General features: G+C 45.8%; 1 protein-coding gene across 1 annotated transcript; it reads left to right on the top strand.

Moving 5' to 3' along the window:
- The first annotated feature begins 2,221 nt into the window (after positions 1-2,221).
- LOC310684346 (guanylate-binding protein 7-like) lies at positions 2,222-18,794 on the top strand. Its single transcript, XM_083455349.1, has 11 exons — positions 2,222-2,548; positions 4,797-5,030; positions 7,358-7,485; positions 8,948-9,057; positions 9,920-10,128; positions 11,787-12,020; positions 12,279-12,559; positions 14,445-14,657; positions 15,004-15,106; positions 15,548-15,741; positions 17,909-18,794. The coding sequence occupies exons 2-11, from the start codon at positions 4,826-4,828 to the stop codon at positions 18,044-18,046; spliced, it is 1,815 nt and encodes a 604-aa protein (XP_083311475.1). The 5' UTR covers positions 2,222-2,548; positions 4,797-4,825; the 3' UTR covers positions 18,047-18,794.
- The last annotated feature ends 1,692 nt before the right edge of the window (positions 18,795-20,486 follow it).

The raw sequence follows: 20,486 nt of genomic DNA, 5'->3' as shown, positions 1-20,486 counted from the left end.
CAGAGCACTCCTGACATATGGTTGTCAAGCCTCTGCTTAAAGACCTCCAAAGAAGGAGACTCCACCACACTCCTTGACAGCAAATTCCACTGTCGAACAGCTCTTACTGTCAGGAAGTTCTTCCTAATGTTTAGGTGGAATCTTCTTTCTTGTAGTTTGGATCCATTGCTCCGTGTCCGCTTCTCTGGAGCAGCAGAAAACAACCTTTCTCCCTCCTCTATGTGACATCCTTTTATATATTTGAACATGGCTATCATATCCCCCCTTAACCTCCTCTTCTGCAGGCTAAACATGCCCAGCTCCCTTAGCCGTTCCTCATAAGGCATCGTTTCCAGGCCTTTGACCATTTTGGTTGCCCTCCTCTGGACATGTTCCAGTTTGTCAGTGTCCTTCTTGAACTGTGGTGCCCAGAACTGGACACAGTACTCCAGGTGAGGTCTGACCAGAGCAGAATACAGTGGCACTATTACTTCCCTTGATCTAGATGCCATACTCCTATTGATGCAGCCCAGAATTGCATTGGCTTTTTTAGCTGCCGCGTCACACTGTTGGCTCATGTCAAGTTTGTGGTCAACCAAGACTCCTAGATCCTTTTCACATGTACTGCTCTCAAGCCAGGTGTCACCCATCTTGTATTTGTGCCTCTCATTTTTTTTGCCCAAGTGCAATACTTTACATTTCTCCCTGTTAAAGTTCATCTTGTTTGTTTTGGCCCAGTTCTCTAATCTGTCAAGGTCGTTTTGAAGTGTGATCCTGTCCTCTGGGGTGTTAGCCACGCCTCCCAGTTTGGTGTCATCTGCAAATTTGATCAGGATGCCCTTGAGTCCATCATCCAAGTCCATCATCTTGCCCTTGAGTCCATCATCTTGTTGGAGCGAGTGTCATTGCTCATCTTTGAGCTGCACTGAATCTTCCAATATTCAGCCTCAGTGGGTGCCTCTGAGTTTTAGTGTTATGAAAGAAGAAGAAATTATGCACACAGTAGTGGGGACATTATTAAGGTGTATAAATTATGCATAATTTTATACACATTTATAGTAGGCTTGCCCTATTTCAAAAAGTAAAAACCAGGACGCCCCGAGAGAGTTGTAGAGCTTTTTTTAGGAAGACCCCAAGGACTGATTTTTCAATGGACTTGCCTAACATCTAGGACCAAGCAATGGCCTTTGGAAATTCCCCCGGATGTCGATTCTGCCTTTGAAATCCCAGTAATATTCAGGAAAATCTGGATGTATGGCAGCCTTGCTTTATAGTGTTTCCACTTACGGTACTTGCCTTTTTTATTGTTCTATTTTTTTATTTAAAAAATAATTAAAGATTCTTGGTTTACAAAAGTATGTGCAATATTTTCTCATAGGCTTTTATAGGGACCTTTGATCATGTTGCGTTTGCTTACATTGCATCACATTTGCCATTTTGCTGTCCAGCTGGGAGAAATTGTTTTGCAGCTTCTCAAAATCCCTGCTTCTTTTAGCAAGCTCCAGCAGCATAGAACACCGGTCCTAAGATATCTGCATTGGCTCCCAGGACATTTCCAAGCACAATTCAAAGTGTTGGTGCTGACCTTTAAAGCCCTAAACGGCTTCCGCCCTGTATACCTGAAGGAGCATCTCCACCCCTATCGTCCAGCCCAGACACAGAGGTCCAGCGCCGAGGGCCTTCTGGCAGTTCCCTCGCTGTGAGAAGTGAGGTTTCAGGGAACCAGTCAGAGTGCCTTCTCGGTAGTGGCACCCGCCCCGTGGAATGCCCTCCCACCAGATGTCAAAAAGATAAATAGTTATGTGACTTTTAAAAGACATCTGTAAGCAGCCCTGTTCAGGGAAGTTTTTAGGGTCTGATGCTACATGTGTTAGACTTCCCCCAGTCTAACACAGAGCATCTGGTTGTGAACTAGAAGTTTGGTGCTTCAAAGATTGTGGGAAGTATTCCTGCCTTGCAGGGGGTTGGACTAGATGAACCTTGGTGTCCCCTCCAACTCCACCATTCTATGATTCTTTGATTCTATGGCTCATCACCACCACCACCACCTTGGAAATTGAGCCCTGTCTCTTCTGCAGGCTTTCGTCACAAACAGAGGTGTGTAATGCTTAGAGCCTTGAAGCAGAAGAAACAACCCAAATTACAGTTACTGAGGGCTGATTCATGAGCTGGGAGTCAACGAATTACACAACTCAAGCCCGTTGTGTGCCGCGCAATCATCTCGCTTCTCCTAATCACCCTCCCCCCCCCCGCCCCGCTTCCAAGGCTGCGAGAGTTGATCTGCTCAAAGGACAAAGGCAGTTTCCCTGAAAGGGAAAAGCGAAACTAGAAGTAGACATTTCTCATGCTGAAAGAAGGAAAATTCCAAGCAAGGAAACCCCCAGGAAGCACCCGTCCCACCACCATAAAAAAGCCAGGGGGGAGTTCAGTGAAAGGAGAAGAGGTGAGCCCGGTTCCAGCAAAAGAAGAGCCACAGCAAATTCTTGCCTTCGGCAGAAGTTCTGTCCACAAGCAGTGAGACTCAGCAGCAACCCAGATCATCAGCCGCTGCTCCCAGTAAATTAACTCTGTAAGTACCATTTTCCTTCCTCCTGTCCCTCCTGTTGGCTTGAGAGAGACATGCATAAGCTTCAGAGGCCAGACTTCTCAAAGCAGGGAAGGGACTGCTTTGATGAGTGCAAGGATGCTGGCCAGCTAGTAATAATAATAATAATTTATTATTTGTACCCCGACCATCTGGCTGCGTTTCCCTGGGTGGCTAGGGATGGAAGTATCGACCAATTTCAGCTCTCTCAGCTTCTCGTTCTTCCAGTCTTAAATTTGATTCTTTCCATTTCTGCAGCAATCTGCAATCCCCCTAAAATGTGCCACCTGAGGCAGCTGCCTCACTCTGCCTAATGGAAGGACCGGTGCTGTTTTTGTCTGCGGTCTGCTTGCTTGCTTTAGTGGTTGTGTCGTTCTTGCTGTTACAATATATTAGGTTTTCATTGTCATTGTACACACATACATATTCTGGGATCTGCTTGGATGTTTCCGACCTTTTTAAAAATAATAATAAAAAATTAGTTCCCCAGATCTTACAGAAAAGAGTCTGAAGAAGCCACAGGCTGGCTTTATTAAGAATTCTCCTAATTTTCCCTTACTCATGGCTCAGCTGATGACAGCCAGTTCATTGCTTGTCCCTGAGCTTGCCTTGCTCAGTAGGCAGAGAATACAGTGTAGAGAGAATTCAAACAAGGGAGGTTGGGATGGAACGGAGTTATCCTGGAAAAGGGCACAAGTGGCTGGCTGGCACTATAGAGGACACTGCACAGCGTTTTGTTGCAGTTTTCACTTGTGGGACTAGAGATTTCTCTGGAAGTTGATCTTCAAGCAATTAAGCAGTGGATCCAGACTTAGTTAGACTTAGAGCAGACCCGCCAGATCAATGGGACAATCTCATTGTTTGTAATGGATCTGCACATCATACAGAGAAAACACATTCCCCCCCCCCTTAAGAATCCTGGGAGCTGTGGTTTATCCCTCACAGATCTACAATTCCCAGCACCTTTTACAAACTACAATTCCCAGGATTCTTGGGGGGGGGGGGTTTGCTTTACATATATGGGGCGTGCTCAGCCCAAATGTGAACCCAACCCTTACACTATGCTCAGATTCATCAGCAGTGCATGTTCCAGATGCTTGGAATGTGTTTCCAGATGTGGAACAACAAAGAGGCAGTTTCCAGATGTGGCTTGGAACACAGAACCAAGTAAAGGGGAGGTGACCTTGGGCATAGTCCTGTTTGGTGCTGTGCCCTATAACTGACCAGGAACACTGACCACAGTGCTATCAAATCCATTAACTTGGGGTCCTTTCCAACTCTAAGTTTCTATGAACTATGTAAACAGTTGCAGGGAAAGTCCAGCTCTTGATTTCAAAAGAGGAAATTATTTTTAAAACAATGGGGTTCTGGTAAAAAAAAGAAAGGAGGAAGCTGAAACAAGAGCATTTCCAGAAACAGCTTGAAAGCAAAGCAGACAGTGAGTTTCATAATGCTTTTCTGAACACCCTTTAGCAGTGCAGAAATAACGTGGCCAGGCTATCCGTTTGTGCATCAAACTTGGATGTCTGCAAAAGGGGTGCCTATGTTTGAGAAGGTACACCTGCATATGCCCTCCACACAATTTAATATCTTTACTTTCTAGGGTCCTGATACCACGGAGCACCTGAAACCTTTGTCGATGTGCAGGACTGTTCTAAAAAGGGATAAAACATGGTAGCGTTGATTCATAGAGGGTCAACGTGGACCTTAAAAAAGGAAATAGCTAGTGCCATCAATACAGGCCCTTAGTAGCCAGAATAGCAGTGAAATAGGCCATCTACGCGGGTGGCGCTGTGGGTAAAACCTCAGCGCCTAGGGCTTGCCGATCGCATGGTCGGCGGTTCGAATCCCCACGGCGGGGTGAGCTCCCGTTGTTTGGTCCCAGCTCCTGCCCACCTAGCAGTTCGAAAGCACCCTTAAGTGCAAGTAGATAAATAGGTACCACTTTATAGCGGGAAGGTAAACGGCGTTTCCGTGTGCTGCGCTAATGCTGGCTCGCCGGAGCAGCTTCGTCACGCTGGCCACGTGACCCAGAAGTGTCTGCGGACAGCGCTGGCTCCCGGCCTATAGAGTGAGATGAGCGCACAACCCTAGAGTCTGTCAAGACTGGCCTGTACAGGCAGGGATACCTTTACCTTTACCTTTACCTTACTCTTAGGAAAGCTGAGCAGCTATCCTTCTGAGTTAAAAAAAGCCAGATTTTCTGAACATTTTCCTTTCCTTTTTCTCCCAGGAGGTTCTTTGTCCTGATCCATCCCTCTCATGGGCTCTCCGCGGCCTCCGTCAGTGAACATGGAAGAGCCAATGTGCCTGATCGAGAACAACCCCAATGAACAGCTGCGGGTCAACCAGGAAGCCCTGAAGATCTTGCAGAGCATCCAACACCCAGTGGTGGTGGTGGCCATCGTAGGACTGTACCGCACTGGCAAATCCTACCTCATGAACAAATTGGCAGGAAAGAAGAAAGGTGAGTCTGCAGGAAGAATCTGCTCTGTGTTCCTGAGTAGAGACTGGGGTGCTGAATGGGAACATTCACACCAAGCCAGAGTTCCCTGAGAAGAGGGATTGATTGGAGGGGAATAATGAGGCCTCCTCTCAGCTCCCTTAACAAACTACAGGTCCCAGTTTTCTTTGGGGAAAGCCATGACTGGCATCATAGCAGTTCAAGCATAGAGTGCGAATGTGGTCGATGAGAAGGGGGCAGTTATAGTATGAAGTCCCTTAATAATGGGTTGTACCAAACTAAGTGCTCAGAGTTATGGATGGATCGATGGATCTCTCTCTTTCAGTTCTCGCAATTTCTCATCTCTCCAGTCTAAAATTCAGTTCCCTATATTTCTGCAGTAATTTGCAAATAAGTAAATAAAATAAAATCCCCATCAGCTTTTCTCCTAATAAAAGGTTTTCAAGGGTCTCGGAAGCCAAACGTTTCGGTTTTTGAACGCCGAAAACTCAGAAGTAAATGCTTCTGTTTTTGAACGTGCCTCAGAAGTTGAACTTCTGAGGCGGCTTCCTGTTTGAGTTTTCCATACGTTTTGAGGCTTCCATATTGAGTTTTTGGTTTTCGAACATTTCGGAACGTTTCCGGTCTTCCGGAATGGATTACGTTCAGAAACCGAGGAACCGCTGTAAAGACCTTTTTGTATGCAATTTTGCCCAACATTTTTGGAAAGCTGTTATTTTCACTAAAATATGCATTGCCATGCACAATTTACCCTAATGTATGGATTTTTGTGCACATTGCTCTGCTGGACAGCTACGTTTCAAAATTTGGAGAAGTGTGGATTTCAGAGGATGGCTGGGTTTTCAGTAAACACATTGTTTTGTAAAGCATGGATATGGTTGGTTTGCCTTTGCAAGCGAACTTAACTGAACGTTCCCCCCATCCTCATTCAGAACAGACGCAGTGAAATTCATGAGGTTAGTCATGCCCAGTACAGTGGTACCTCGCAAGATGAATGCCTCGCAAGACGAATGCCTCGCAAGACGAAAGAGTTTTTTATTTTCTGAGTTGCTTCGCAAGACGAATTTCCCTATGGGCTTGCTTTGCAAGACGAAAACGTCTTGCGCCTTTTTTTTTAAACCGTCAATGGATTCCTATAGGAAACCGTCAATACACAGTGGTGCTTCGCAAGACGAAAAAATTCACAAGACGAAAAACCTCGCAGAACGAATTAATTTCGTCTTGCGAGGCACCACTGTAACTTCATTGGGTCCACTTTGAGTTGGGCTAGCAGTGCATACACATCATATCCCTGTCTCAAGTGCATGTGCAAAACTGTTCTAAAAAGGCTAAAATAGAGCTGATTTGTAGAGGGTCAATGTGGACCTTAAAAAAGGAAACAGCAAGAGGCCAGAACAGTAATACAACAGGCCATCTGCTCTTCAGCTACTTGCTGGCTATAGGTTTTTGGTCTGCGTTCCCTGCAAATGGAAATACTTCATTCACTCCTTCTGATCTTTTGAACCTGTTCCATCCTCCCTTCTGTGCTGGAGCAGTCATCTAACCCACTTTATGGGCAATTAAGTGGCTGACAAGAGCCCCAAGGTTCCTTTTACAACCAGGCTATTGCTGCAGTTTGTAGTTATGGTGCTTCTTTGCATGTGCAGGGGATATAACAACAAGAACAACTAATTTATTACTTATACCCCACTTATCTGGCCAGGCCTCCCCAGCCACTCTGGGCAGCTCCCAAAAGAATATTAAAAACACGATAAAACATCAAACATTAAAAACTTCCCTAAACAGGGCTGCCTTCTGAGGTCTTCTAAAAGTCAGATAGTTGTTTATTTCCTTGACATCTGATGGGAGGGCGTTCCACAGGGCGGGTGCCACTACCGAGAAGGCCCTCTGCCTGGTTCCCTGTAACCTTACTTCCTGCAGGGAGGGAACGGCCAGAAGGCCCTCAAAGCTGGACCTCAGAGTCCGGGCTGAACAATTGGGGTAGAGACACTCCTTCAGGTATACTGGGCTATTCCTTTCATGCTGGCTTGGAAAAGAACATAAGTATTTGGCCAAACTGCTAGAAGATAAGATGTTCACCCACCTGGTGCCATGCAGATGTTTTTGACTACAACTCTGGATTAGGCTGATGGAAGTTGTGGTCCAAAGCACCTTCACCGAGTTGGTGATGGATGCTCCATAGGATGCCTACTTGTTTGCAAAGGCTGGAAGCCCTTCATTTTAAGAATTGGAGTGAGTACTATTGAGAGTTGAAGAACAACACCTCCACCCACAACAAACACACAGGTGATCCCCTAATATCTGATCTCCTTCCCCTTTGTACCCTACAGGCTTCTCTCTGGGTGCCACCATACAAGCAGAGACCATGGGCATCTGGATGTGGTGCCTTCCTCACCCTGAAAATCCTAACCACACCTTGGTGCTTTTGGACACAGAAGGACTGGGTGATGTGGAGAAGGTAGGCTGGAGGACAGGGCTGGAGCCAGTGTGATGCAGTGGTTAGGGCGTTGGGCTGAGACTTGGGAGGCCAGGATTTGAATTCCCACTCAGCCACAAAGCTTGCTGGGTGGCCTTGGGCCAGTCACTGCCTTTCAGCCTAATCTACCTCACAGGGTTGTTGTGGGGAGAAATGTGTCACACTTAATGAGATCCCCGTGACATCCTAGGTCCCAGGTTTTGGCCTTGAAATCTCAGGCTCCTGAGCTGGCAGTCCTAAGAGCTAGGCTAATCTGGAACACTCCCAAAGCTTTTGGATGTGGAGTGGCTGGGCGATGTGCAAACATCTGGAAGTAGGGAGTTGATGCCTTGAAGGGTTTTCTTTTTAAAAATGATAATAATTTTTAAATTCATTTTTAGCTTTAACGATTAGCATCACAAATAAATCATATACATATAGGATTCTCTGAATCCCCGGACTTCCCTCCACCTCTCCACGGTTTCCATAGTTATTCTTTTCCAACTGCATCAAATAATGTTCTCCGTATTTTCTTTAACCTCAATTCTCACCATTGTTCTCATTACACTGCAAGTGGGTTTTTTTTTATCCCTGCCAATGCTTTTAATTGTTTACAGTGATATTTTAAGTAACTTATAAATTTTCCCCATTCTTTATCAAATTTATTATCCTCTTGAACTCTGACCTTCCTGGTCATTTTTGCCATTTTTGCCATCATTTTTGCCAGCCATTCTTCTCTTGTAGGTACTTTGTCTTCCTTCCATCTTTGGGATAATAACATCCACGCAGCTGTCATAGCGTACATAAACAGTCTTTTCTGCTCCTTTGGTATATCCGGACCTAAAATTCCTAATAAAAAAGCTTCTGTTTTTCCCCACAAAAGTTATTTTAAACATTTTTTTCAACTCATTATAAGACATTTGCCTAGGATGGTTTTCTATGCAGTCCTTACATACAACAGGAAAACTAGACTAAGAGCAGCCCCAGAGCTCCTCAAAGTCACCACAGTCTGAGGCAGTGGGAACAGAAAATACCCACCAAAGCAGTATCTCTAACTCTAGCGAATGCAACAACTCTAGGCTGCTGATATCAGGAAGGCACCATCATTGTACTCTTTCCTGCAAGAAATTTAAACTTTTTTTTAGGTAAACCTAGCGTAGATGTTGATATGCTTTTAATCTCTCTTACTGTAGATTTCTTAAAATTAAAAAATCGCATTGCCGGGAGTTGGACGATATGACTCCTGGGGTACCCTCCAACTCTACAACTCTACAATTCTGTGATTCTATGTTTTCCATTGTTTTTAGCTTTTTAAATTCATGTCGTTTACAAATTTATTGCAAACCTCTTACAGGCTTTGCCACAATCGAGCGGTCTATAAATGGCGTCAGATGCAAATAAATAAAACAGGTGCAAGCCCAGTGTGCGAGGGTTTTCTGCTGATTATTCCTATCCCTCCCTACAGAGCAACATTGAGAACGACGCGTGGATCTTTGCCTTGTCCATTCTGCTTAGCAGCACCTTTGTCTACAACAGCATGGGCATCATTGACCAGTTTGCCTTGGAAAAACTGCAGTATCCTTCCATGAAAACTCCATTCCACCTCCAGTTCCCTGATTTGCAGCCAGAGTAGATGGGGCAGGGACTTTGGTTTGTGTGGTATCTCCATGAACATTATGGGATCTCCTCCATGCACTTCTTTGCAGGATACTAGATGGCCCTCGCAAGCCTGCAGTGCCACTGTTCTCTCTGGACTCTTGTGTTTGTTAGGAAAACATTCTTTAAGAAACAGATAAAAAGTTCCTGGAAGTTTTAAAGAGGGTTCCAGAATTTTCTTTAGTGTGTAGGAGTGGCGCTCTAGGCTTGATTGGTGTCAGCTGGAGGTGCAAATAAATAATAATAATAATAATAATAATAATAATAATAATAATAATAATTTATTTATACCCCGCACTCCCCAATAAAGGGAGGACGCTGCAGGCTGCAACTTCCGCACGAGGAAAGCACAGACACACACAGACACACACTGTCAGCACACACGCTGACCACAAGGTTGGAAGTAGGACTATGCACTGCTGATACTATGAGTTTTTGCTGTGTCGGGATTGTTAATTACTGGACTGAGATTATACCGTGCTGGAGAGATAAAGAAGGAATGTAAATAGCTTGTATATAATAGTAACAGAAATGCTTGTGCAACCAGTCAAGCAACAAAGAAGCTCTTGACTGTGAATTTGAGTATGACTCCTGTTCTTGTCCTCTGCCTCCGGGGAAAACTCTGCTACAAACAGTAAGAAGTGGTTTTACCGAGGTGCCACCACACAAGCAGAAAAGCGCAGCAGAAGCGTGTGGGCGGTAGCCTCTAATAATGTTATTTAACTGAGAGATTATTGCCCCGACAAGAGTCATCTCCATACATTCCTTAGTGTAATCGCAGGTATGTGACAGAGCTGACTAAGCGAATCAAGGTAAAAGCTACGGCCACAGAGACCTCTGAGGATGGAGAGGAGGAAAGCAGTGACGACTTCCTCAGGTTCTTCCCAGCCTTCGTTTGGGCTGTGCGTGATTTCACGCTGCAGCTGAAGCTGAACGGATGCTCCATCTCTTCCGACGAATATCTGGAGAACGCCTTGAGGCGGAAGAAAGGTACGGGAAAGAGGGCTGATGGGATCCCACCCAGGCGTAGGGTTGGGTCTTGCATCACTAATCTGAAGCTGTGGCAGGGACTGACTCTATCAGGGGCTACCTTTATCCTTCAAGGAGCTGCATTCCCTTTTGAGCAACCTTACGGGGGCCACAGGGCAGAGGAAGATGGAGTAATGCCTGTACAAGTGACCTTAGTACAGCAGGTCAGCATATTCTCCACCCAGGCAAGCAAAAAGCCTTATCAGAGTTCAGGGACACAGTTCAGCCAGGCAAAAACTCTCAAGGAGGCTGCAAGGCAAAGCCATTGAGGTCTGTAGCCTGAAAAGAAGGGGTGTGGACTGGGGAGAGTCCTGAGGGCCACCCAGAGAGACCTGCAGGGCTGCTTTTGGCCCACAGGCCTGAGATTCCCCATCCCTGAATGACAATCCTGTTAGCTTTTTATAACATCCGCGTCAGTGGGAAGTCCAAATTCTATAGACAAATGATTAAAAATGGGAGAGAGTCTTTCTGTGAAATGGGGCCTTTGAACATAAGAATCCCAAAAAAGCCCTGCTGGCAGGCAAGAACTGTATGCGTACCGGTGTACGGTTCCCAATTCTGTCATTTTACTACACAATTCTCTGGGCTAATGGGGTTGCAAACAGATGTTTGTTTCTGGAAGCAATTAATGTGGAAATGAGTGCTAAACCTCCTCTATATTCTGCTAGATTTCTGGAGGTAATAATAATAATCATAATAATAATTAGTATTAGTATTATTTTCCCAGCCACTCTGTGCAGCTCCAAACAGAATATTAAAAACACAATAAAACATCAAACATTAAAAACTTCCCTAAACAGGACTGCCTTCAGGAGTCTTCTAAAAGTCAGATAGTTGTTTATTTCCTTGACATCTGGTGGGAGGGTGTTCCACAGGGTGGGTGCCACTACCAATAAGTCCTTCTGCCTGGTTTCCTGTAACCTCACTTCTACCAGAAGGCCCTCAGAGCTGAACCTCAGCGGCTGAAAGATGGGGTGGAGACGCTCCTTCAGGTCTACTAGGCTGAGGCCGTTTAGGGCTTTAAAGGTCAGCAGCAACACTTTGAATTGTGCTCGGAAACATACTGGGAGCCAATGTAGGTCTTTCAGGACCGGTGTTATATGGTCTTGGCAACCACTCCCAGTCAACAGTCTGGCTGTCGCATTCTGGATTAGTTGTTATTTCCAGGTCACCTTCAAAGGTAGCCTCACATAGAATGCATTGAGGTGGCTTTTACATTGTGGGAAAGCTCAAATATAATGTGGATACATGAGGGAAACAGAATGAACTGCTGATGTGGTCTTTCAGGGCTACGTCACTTAGGATTGCTTATGGGGCACTGTTTAGTTGAAAGAACATCCTTGACAGAATCTGCTGGCAAAACGAGCAGGAAAACAGGATGAGCTAGAATTTTCCTCCCTGGTTTGTCAGCTTTCTGCAGGTGGGAGGATTTTGGCACAGGGGTGTTTTCACCGAAGCCATTATAAATGTGCATTCCAAAATGCTGTTGACATGAAGGATTGAACCGCTTGGCCAGCTGAATTTGATCTGAGGCAGGCATGACGTCTAGAGCAAAGATGGAATGCAGCAGCCCAGAAAGAGTGATAGCTTTGAACTTTCTTGCAATTCTCCCTCTCCAGGACAACCTGAGAAGCTGGATCTTGCCAAGAAATGCATCCGCCAATACTTCCCCAGCCGCAAGTGCTTTGTCTTTGACCGCCCGGCCGGAAGCCGAGACTTATCGGAACTGGACGACCTGTCTGAAAAGATGCTAAGCCCCAACTTTGTGGTGCAAGCGCACCGCTTCCGCCAGCACATATATGAGAGTGCTCAGCCCAAAATGATCGAAGGAGGACACCTGGTGACCGGGATATGTGAGTAGAAGGGAAGGGACCAGAAAAAATGGATGTGTTAGCAAAGTCACTTAAGTAACACAGACGGAGTCCAGAGGGAGAAAAGGAATCGCCGTAACACTTCACACGAGAGAGGGGAAAGTCCCATCGCGCAAGTGGAAATCCCTGACAGATACCCACAACTTAATATAATTGAAATAGGAATACAGCATGTCTCACCATAGAAATCCAACTAGCTAGCTAAAATAAATAAACTGGCTTTCTTCCCTCCCTTTGCAGTGCTGGGGCACCTGGCAGTGACCTACGTGGATACAATCTCCAGTGGCTCCATACCCTGCATAGAGAACGCAGTGGTAGCCTTGGCGCAGATTGAGAACACAGCTGCTGTGCATGATGCCATTACATACTATGAAGGAGAGATAGAGAAACATTTGAAGCTGCCCACCGAGACTATCGAGGAGCTGCTGAAAGTGCACGCCCAATACGAGAAGGAGGCCATTAAAGTGTTCTTGGCTCGGGCCTTCAAGGATGACGATCACGACTATCAGAAAGAACTTGGGGTATGACTCACCAGTGGGCATGAGATAGGGGGCTCTCCATATCTGATATGGGAAAAACTAGGATTTTGTGTTGGATGGAAAGTTGGATACTCAGAAATGGGAGGTTCCTTTCTATGGGGCAATGTATTCATTCCTGTCCTAGATCAGAGACTGAGTAGCCAAGATGTCAAGGGATGAGATCCAGCTCCTTAGCAAGGCTGTGTTCTTGTCCATTGATTGGATGCCATTGGAGCTAGTTGAGTTGAACTAAGATGCCCCCAGGAAGATGGAACATCTGGCAACCACTTAGTTTTGTTGGGATGAAAAAGTGACCCTGTTCCCAAGGGAGATGTTTAGAATGAGGAACTAACTGTGGGAGGACCAGTTTGAGGAGGACAGAGGGTAGTAGATGAGCCACCTTTTTCAGGTAAAGTAGACTTGCAGGAGGTCCTGTTATTTGAGGCCTTATCCACACTTACTGTTTGCCCTGCTCTTTCTGAGCTTCCCCACTCAAGCAAGTGGCCGCTCCTATATGGGGAAAACTGAAGAGGATTTGTTGTTGGAAGGAAAGTTTGAGACTCAAAAGTGTTTCTTTCCTTTTCCACGGAGGGTAGCAGGTTGATGCTTGCCCTCATTCAGGGATTGACTGGCCAGGATGTGGAGGAATGTGACCTGGATTCTTGGCATGTGTCATGAATACACCAGCTCCCAGGGAAGAAGTGCAGACAGAAGGGAGAGGGGAAACAGGAAAAGAGGTCTGCATCCAACCCTCAGGAATGTCAAATGTAAACAAAGCTGAGGGAAGATCAAATCACAGGGACACAGGACAGGAGCAGGGAGGAGAGCGGGAGAATTCACAGAAGTCTGGAAATGAGGAAGAGGAGAGAGTTGACCCCATTAGGACTCCAGAATCGCCTTCCTCACAAGAAGAGGGTAGGCTGCTTTTGGTTTCGAAGGAAGAAAACACCCTAGTGGGAACATCACCAGTGATGGACGGCAGGCAGATGTTGCCGCTTTGTGAACCTCTGTTGCTTTTCTTGCAATAAATCTTCTTTTAATTAACCACCCTCGTCGTTTCCAAGACTCCCTGACAGTATGGTTGTGTTGGCCATAGATTGGGTTTGGTTGGAGCCTGTTGAGTTGAGTTGCCCCCAGGAAGGCAGGGCATCCAGCAGCCGCTTGGTTGTGCAGGAACAAGAAGTTGATCCTATTCCCAGGGAGGTGTTTCGAGTAAGCAACTAATTGTGGGAGTACCATTTTTTGGAGTGCAAGAGAGGTTTGTGGACCAGCTGTTCTCTTCTTCAGGCAAAGTGGAATAGCAGCAGTCCTGTTATCCAAGTCCACTAGTCCTTCTATTTATTTCTTCTCCCTCTCAGTTGGCAAATGGGAAGCCAACTGATGACGACCAGATTTGGTTCTGGGGTTCCCAGTTGTTGATCTATAGCTAAAGCCACTTCTTCTGACATCAAGGGCACCTCGGTCATCCCCTGGGTCTCCAAGTGTGCTTTTTGCACTCGCCCACCTGGTTTTATACACAAATGGACGAGAAGGTTGAATTAGGGGCCCTCCAGCCTCTTACTCCGAATAGGTTAATCTTACATTGCATGTTTGGGTTACATCCTGCTTGCATTTGTTGACGTTGCTGGGAGGGGTGGCCCAATGTAATTTTGTGCTTTCCTGCAGACTTTCCCTTTGACACAATGAAGCTTTCGACTCTGGTGATCCCATTGTTTTCCTTTTCCTTTGGCCTTCTGCCTGGGAAAAGAGTGAACCGTGCCAACAGATTTGTCCTTGTTTTTAGGATGCTTAGAGTTTCCAGACTTTCTGGAATGGTGAATATAGGACCATCCTCTACTGCTGAGCATCTGTTCCCATCTCACGCTATCTGTTTCTTGCCCAACCCCAGGAGCGGCTGCAATCCAAACTTTCCGAGTTGTGTTCTCGCAATGAGCAGGCATCGTTGGATCGTTGCCAGGCGGTGCTCCTGGAGCTATTCCAGGACCTGGAAGAGAATTTCGGCAAGGGGACCTACTCTGTGGCTGGTGGTTACCTGAAGTTCCTGGATCACCAGAAGGAAAAATTGGAACAGTATCACCTGCTGCCTGGGAAAGGCATCATGGTGAGTCAGACTCAGTGGGAGAGCAATTGGGGAGAGGGGATCGCAGGGCCAGAAGGATACCCCTGAGAAAAATAACTCCTCCTTTAGCAACCTCAGAATGTTATTATTAGTTATATAATGCCAGATGTGTACACAGGGCTGTATCCAACAAAGTGATAATGTAAGACCCTATTCGAGCAAGGATTATCGCTGGCACAATGTGGCTCAATCACCCCCATCTCCTTTCCCTGCACCCCCCCTAAATCTAGGGGTCCCTCTGACCCTTCGGAGTAAATTTGGGGAGAGTGTGGGGTGTGTAGAGTGGGGAGTTAAATAGAAACAAACAAACGACTTCTCTCTCTCTCAGGCTTCCAAGGCCCTGGAAGAATTCCTGAAATCCAAGGAGGCAGCAGCACAGTCCATTCTGCAGGCTGACCGGACCCTCACAGAAAAAGAGAAGGAGCTTGAAGGTGAATCTGTTCAGAGACAGCTTGTTACAACTCGCAGACACTTAGGCTGCTTCCACACTGGCCATTTAATGTGGAATCGCCACTTTTTGCTCACACCCTTTTAATGAGATCTCTGCAGGTGGTCGCGAAGAAAACATCCCCCTCTCATGCCTTTCTGGTTTATCTTCATTTCTGGTTTATCTTCAGTTCTTTTCTGTCCCCCCCCCCCCAATGCAAAAAGAAAAGAAAACCTACATTTTTAAAGCTCAGAAGAAGAGCTGTGTCGTTTCCTATCCCCATGTAATGAATGTGGGGTGCCCCTGCAGGGCAGATTCATGACATCTCCTCCGAAGTCCTCCCAGTAGATGGTGACAGGAGGTAGACTGGAATAAATCCGCAGTTTCTTTCGGAAATTAAAAAAAAATACCAGCATGAACTCACTGCTTGTCTCTTTCTGTGCAGTGGAGCGAGTCCGGGCCGAGGCTTCTGCACGAGAAGCTAAGCTGCAGAAACAAATGAAAGAGGAGGCTATCAAGATGGCCCAGGAGAAAGAGCGGAGTTATAAGGAGCATGAAGCACAGTTAATGGCCAAGATGGAAGAAGACAGGAAGAAGATGCAGGCTGAGCACGAGATGGTGATGAACAGGAAGCTTGAGGTAATAGAACAGTGGCCTCTATGGGCAGCCTTGGTCATCTACAACAGAGGTGGAGAGACGTATGCCTTGGGGGACAGAAGAAGAAGAAGAAGAAGAGTTTGGATTGATATCCCGCCTTTCACTTGCTTTAAGGAGTCTCAAAGCGGCTAACATTCTCCTTTCCCTTCCTCCCCCACAACAAACACTCTGTGAGGTGAGTGGGGCTGAGAGACTTCACAGAAGTGTGACTGGCCCAAGGTCACCCAGCAGCTGCATGTGGAGGAGCGGCCCCCTCAAGGCTCTCAGGCTCTTTGGAATCGCCTCAGGCCTCTTCGTGGCTACATTTCTTTTTTCATTTCACTTTTAATTTGTATACCGTATTTCTATATTACTATGTACAAGGTGGTTTACAGCAACAAAACATACAACAAAGGACACGGGCCTTGGAATAATCTGATCCAATACAGAAAGTCATAATACAACATATCTTTAAAATGGAATGGCTTATATCAAATGAAGCAATATTCAGTAATCTAGTAGAATGAAATAGTACACAATCTCAATACATGAGCAAATAATAATTAACAATTGCAATGAATAATTAAATTCCTTCCAGGACACAAAAGCTCACACCAATAACAAACTTAGATGGACTCCAAGGTGCTGCTGGAAGGAATTTTTTTATTTTGTTTTGACTACCGCAGACCAACACGGCTACCTACCTGTAAATAAATAATTACTAAACCATGACCAATAAAAATAACTGCAGGTCACAATGCATAAAATGCCACAATACATACCAAACCCTGTAAAAGGATCAAATTGAGAGAAAAAGGACACACAACTGATAACATTATTATTATTTAAATCCCTAAATTCCTCTCCTCCCTTCCTACCTGTTATGGACCCTGCATTGCATTTTCCCTTGAGGGTTTTTGCCTGACTAGAATATGATCTTGAACTCGGATGACACCACTTGCATAAGATTTCCATATGTTAATTTACACAGACAGCACCACGTTTAGAAATAATAACTGCAGTAGAAATACAATACATCTTGCCCCAGTGAGGAAGATGGTGACCAGGGGATCTGTATGGTTGCTCAGTCTGCTGTCTAGGCAGGGCTGGGCGATATATCGATACATCGTCCCATGTAGGTTTGTAGACCACACCGTGCGAGCTGTTTCAAAACGATTGAGCTGGCAATTTATTTCTGAAGCACAGCCTCCAAAACTCCAGGGGGCGGTATAATGGTGAGTCGTCTGACAGCTGGCTGGCTGCCATACCTTTCGGCTCCCTCTCCCCTCCAATGGCAGAATAGTCCCACTCCCAGCCTCAGTACCTCCCTGCAGCTGTGATATCTCTACCCAATGTAGGAATCGTGGCTTGGCTGCTTCTTCCTTCTCCTTCTCTCTGTCCAGGGAGAAATGGAAGGAGTTTGCCCTTCAAAGGCAAGGGCTCACCTTCCTCTGAGAGGAGGGATCCGCATTGCACATGGTACATAGCAAATAATAAATAAATATTTATACCCTGCCCATCTGGCTGAGTTTCCCCAGCCACTCTGGGTGGCTCCCAACAGATTATTATTATTATTATTAGTGATAAAACATCAAACATTAAATACTTCCCTAAACAGGGCTGCCTTCTGAAGTCTTCTAAAAGTCAGATAGTTGTTTATTTCCTTGACATCTGATGGGAGGGCGTTCCACAGGGTGGGTGCCACTACCAAGAAGGCCCTCTGCCTGGTTCCCTGTAACCTCACTTCTCACTGTGAGGGAACTGCCAGAAGGCCCTCGGAGCTGGACCTCAGTGTCTGGGCTGAACGATGACCACTCTTTCGCCTAATCTTCGCCCTTCCATTATATAGTTCCATGTTTCAGACACTGTGATATATCACTATACAGTAACTTAGTGCTTAGCTGGGGATACCTTGCGATGTTAAAAACCAGATATCGCCCAGCCCTACAGCCCAGGTGTTGCTGATGAGCCTCTGCTCTCCCTTCTTAGGGTTCCTTATCTTCCCAATGGATTTGCACTGGGCAGCCTTTAAACAGAGGACTATTCTCTATATAGCATAACACACACGGGCACTTTAGACAGCCCTGTGCCCTTTTATTCATTCCTCCCATTCCGGCTGCTTTGTGAGGAACTGGGGCTGACTTCTATCTTCGTCCTTGCCACTCCTTAGGAGCAGAGGCGCCTTCAGAAGGAAGGGTTTGAGCAGGAAGTCGCAAAGCTTCAACTTCAGATCCAGGCACTGCAGAACACGGTGGCAATGCAGAAGCCACAGCCTCGTCCTCGTCCTCTTCGTTGTGTAATTCAATGAAAACAGCATCCCTGGAAGTTTTGATGGGTTGAATAAAGGTGTCTAGACTGGCCTCAGGACTGTGGGTGGGAGTGCAGCTACAAAGCCAGGGGATGGCGGAGATCTACCTTATGTTACCATTTAGCTGGTGTTTGCAGTCTGTTTGCCACAAAGGAACCCCAACTTTTTAAGACACAGTCTCTTTCTAAGGGGTCATCTACACCTGCCTATAAAGCACAGGTCTGAGTGGTTTTCCATTTGCCCCACTCCTTTCCCAAGGAAAACCTGCTCTTTAGTTCTCAATCGAAGCAAACAACAAACCCGAATTGCTGTTTGCACCGATCGAGCACTAAAGAGCAGTTTCCCCTGCCCCCAGGACAAGGGGAAGTGTGGATAAGCTCTAACAAAAGAGCAACACGCAACAGACTGTGACATGAAGACTCACTCTCAACCTAACCCATGAGTGTAGCCAGGATTTTTGCTGGGGTGTGTGTGCCCAGGACCAGCTAGTTAAGTATTTCTATTGTTTTACTTGTTCTAGGGTGGGGGGCAGCTGCCTCCTGCCCCCTCCAGCTATGCCCAAGGCCTAACCTACATCACAGGGTTCTCATGAAGATTAAATCTGTATGCTACCTTGAAGGAAAAGTGGGAAATTAATGCAATATATATTATCATCTATTTTTAAAAAATAAATGCATATTATTGGTTTTTCAGTGAAGTTGTACTGTTGCAAAAAGGAAGAAATCAATAAAGTACAATTGAACAAAAAGAGATATCACATCGTTTTTCCTGTGGAGTAAGATTTGGGGAGAGAGGGTATAAAGCCAGTGTAGTTAATACAGAACAAGAAAAACAGCAGCCATTCATGTCAATTCACAGAGACACCCCCCCCCAAGCCAACGTATGGAGCAGAGGGCTTTAAATGTTTGCAGGTGGAATTAATAAGAGTCAGAAATGGAAACCACACGTCTGCAAATGCATCTGTTAAGGCTAAAGCTCACTTGCCCTTTGGTTGGCCTCAAATTATGAGAAAGCCTCTCCCTCAAAGCCAGATGCCAGATATTATGATTGTACCATATTATGACTGTACCAATTTTCAGTGGAGAAGTCCAAGGGTGTTTTCCTCCCTCCTGCTACTGCCCCCCCCAAAAGAAAGCTAATGAGAGCCCTGTGAAATAGTTTGGGACCAACAAAAGAGGAAAGTAGAGTTAGTGAGGGAGACTTTGGGACTCTTTGGGGCTGGATATTTTTAGAGACATGGTTAAATACAAGGCCCAGACCTGAGCCACATGGAGTCAATGCTACCACATAAGAAAGTTGGAGCCCTAAATGGACCATCTGCTCCAGCAATTAGGGGAGAAGGTGGGGCTCATCTAGCTCATGCATATCAACATCTTGATGCAATTTGAATGCAACTCGGCATGCTGTGGCAGGTTTGGGCTTAAATGCGGGGAAGCTGAGCTGCAAATGCCTGCTCAACTGCGAAGCTCCCTTGAATGGGGTTTCAGAGATGGTGGTGTAACAGGGAGTCCTTGGAGCACCCCACAATAGCCTAACCTTGACTCCCATAGGTTCAGGTTGGGGTCACAAGCAAGAGACTTCAGCCAGGAGATAGAAGCAAAACAGCAGCCGGTTGGTCTGATCTTTATTGCTGCAAGAAGACTTCTCGCTACCACGAAGATGAAGCAGCCAGGTCAATGGTTACATCCTTATTTTAAAGTTTCCCAAAGTTTCCCACAATACAACTCAGGATGCATCATCAAGACATCATAGATATGTCACAGAAAAGGTGTGGCCTCAGGTAGAACCTGAGATCTAGGCATGCCCCTGTCAATCAAATATAGCCTTTCACACTTACCCCGTCACAGTACAAAGAAAGGTATTTTCATTATTTTCACTGCCATGAGCCTACACTTTGTTGAAGGGAAACTCCCCTCTGGAGTAGACATCATATACAGTGGTATCTCGGCTTACATACGCTTCAGGTTACAGACTCCGCTAACCCAGAAATAGTGCTTAAGGTTAAGAACTTTGCTTCAGGATGAGAACAGAAATTGTGCTCCGGAGGCGCGGCAGCAGCAGGAGGCCCAATTAGCTAAAGTGGTGCTTCAGGTTAAGAACAGTTTCAGGTTAAGAATGGACCTCCGGAACGAATTAAGTACTTAACCCGAGGTACCACTGTATTGAACAGATGGAAAGCTCTTTTATCTGAGTAGGCTGAAAGAAGAGTAAGGTTACCATAACTTTCATCATAGAGCTTCAGTATGCTGATGACAACATAGTGTGGGCATGCTCAGAGGATGACCTCCAAACCATCCTAAATATCTTCGCAGCAGCTTACGAAAAGCTTGGCCTATCGCTCAACATCCAAAAAACCAAAATTCTGCACCAACAAGCACAAAACAACCCCTCTGCAGCACCACAAATCCAACTCCATGGTGTAACGTTGGAAAATGTTGAT

The sequence above is a fragment of the Podarcis tiliguerta genome, assembly GCF_965153285.1.
Source record: "Podarcis tiliguerta genome assembly, chromosome: 8".
NCBI lineage: Eukaryota > Metazoa > Chordata > Lepidosauria > Squamata > Lacertidae > Podarcis > Podarcis tiliguerta.
This window is presented reverse-complemented; position numbering and strand designations above follow the sequence as displayed.

Coding starts and splice junctions, on each gene's coding strand:
- LOC310684346 (XM_083455349.1), top strand. CDS start 4,826: ATGGGCTCTCCGCGGCCTCCGTCAGTGAACATGGAAGAGCCAATGTGC. Junction 5,031..7,357: donor ATTGGCAGGAAAGAAGAAAG/GTGAGTCTGCAG, acceptor TGTACCCTACAG/GCTTCTCTCTGGGTGCCACC. Junction 12,021..12,278: donor ACACCTGGTGACCGGGATAT/GTGAGTAGAAGG, acceptor CTCCCTTTGCAG/TGCTGGGGCACCTGGCAGTG.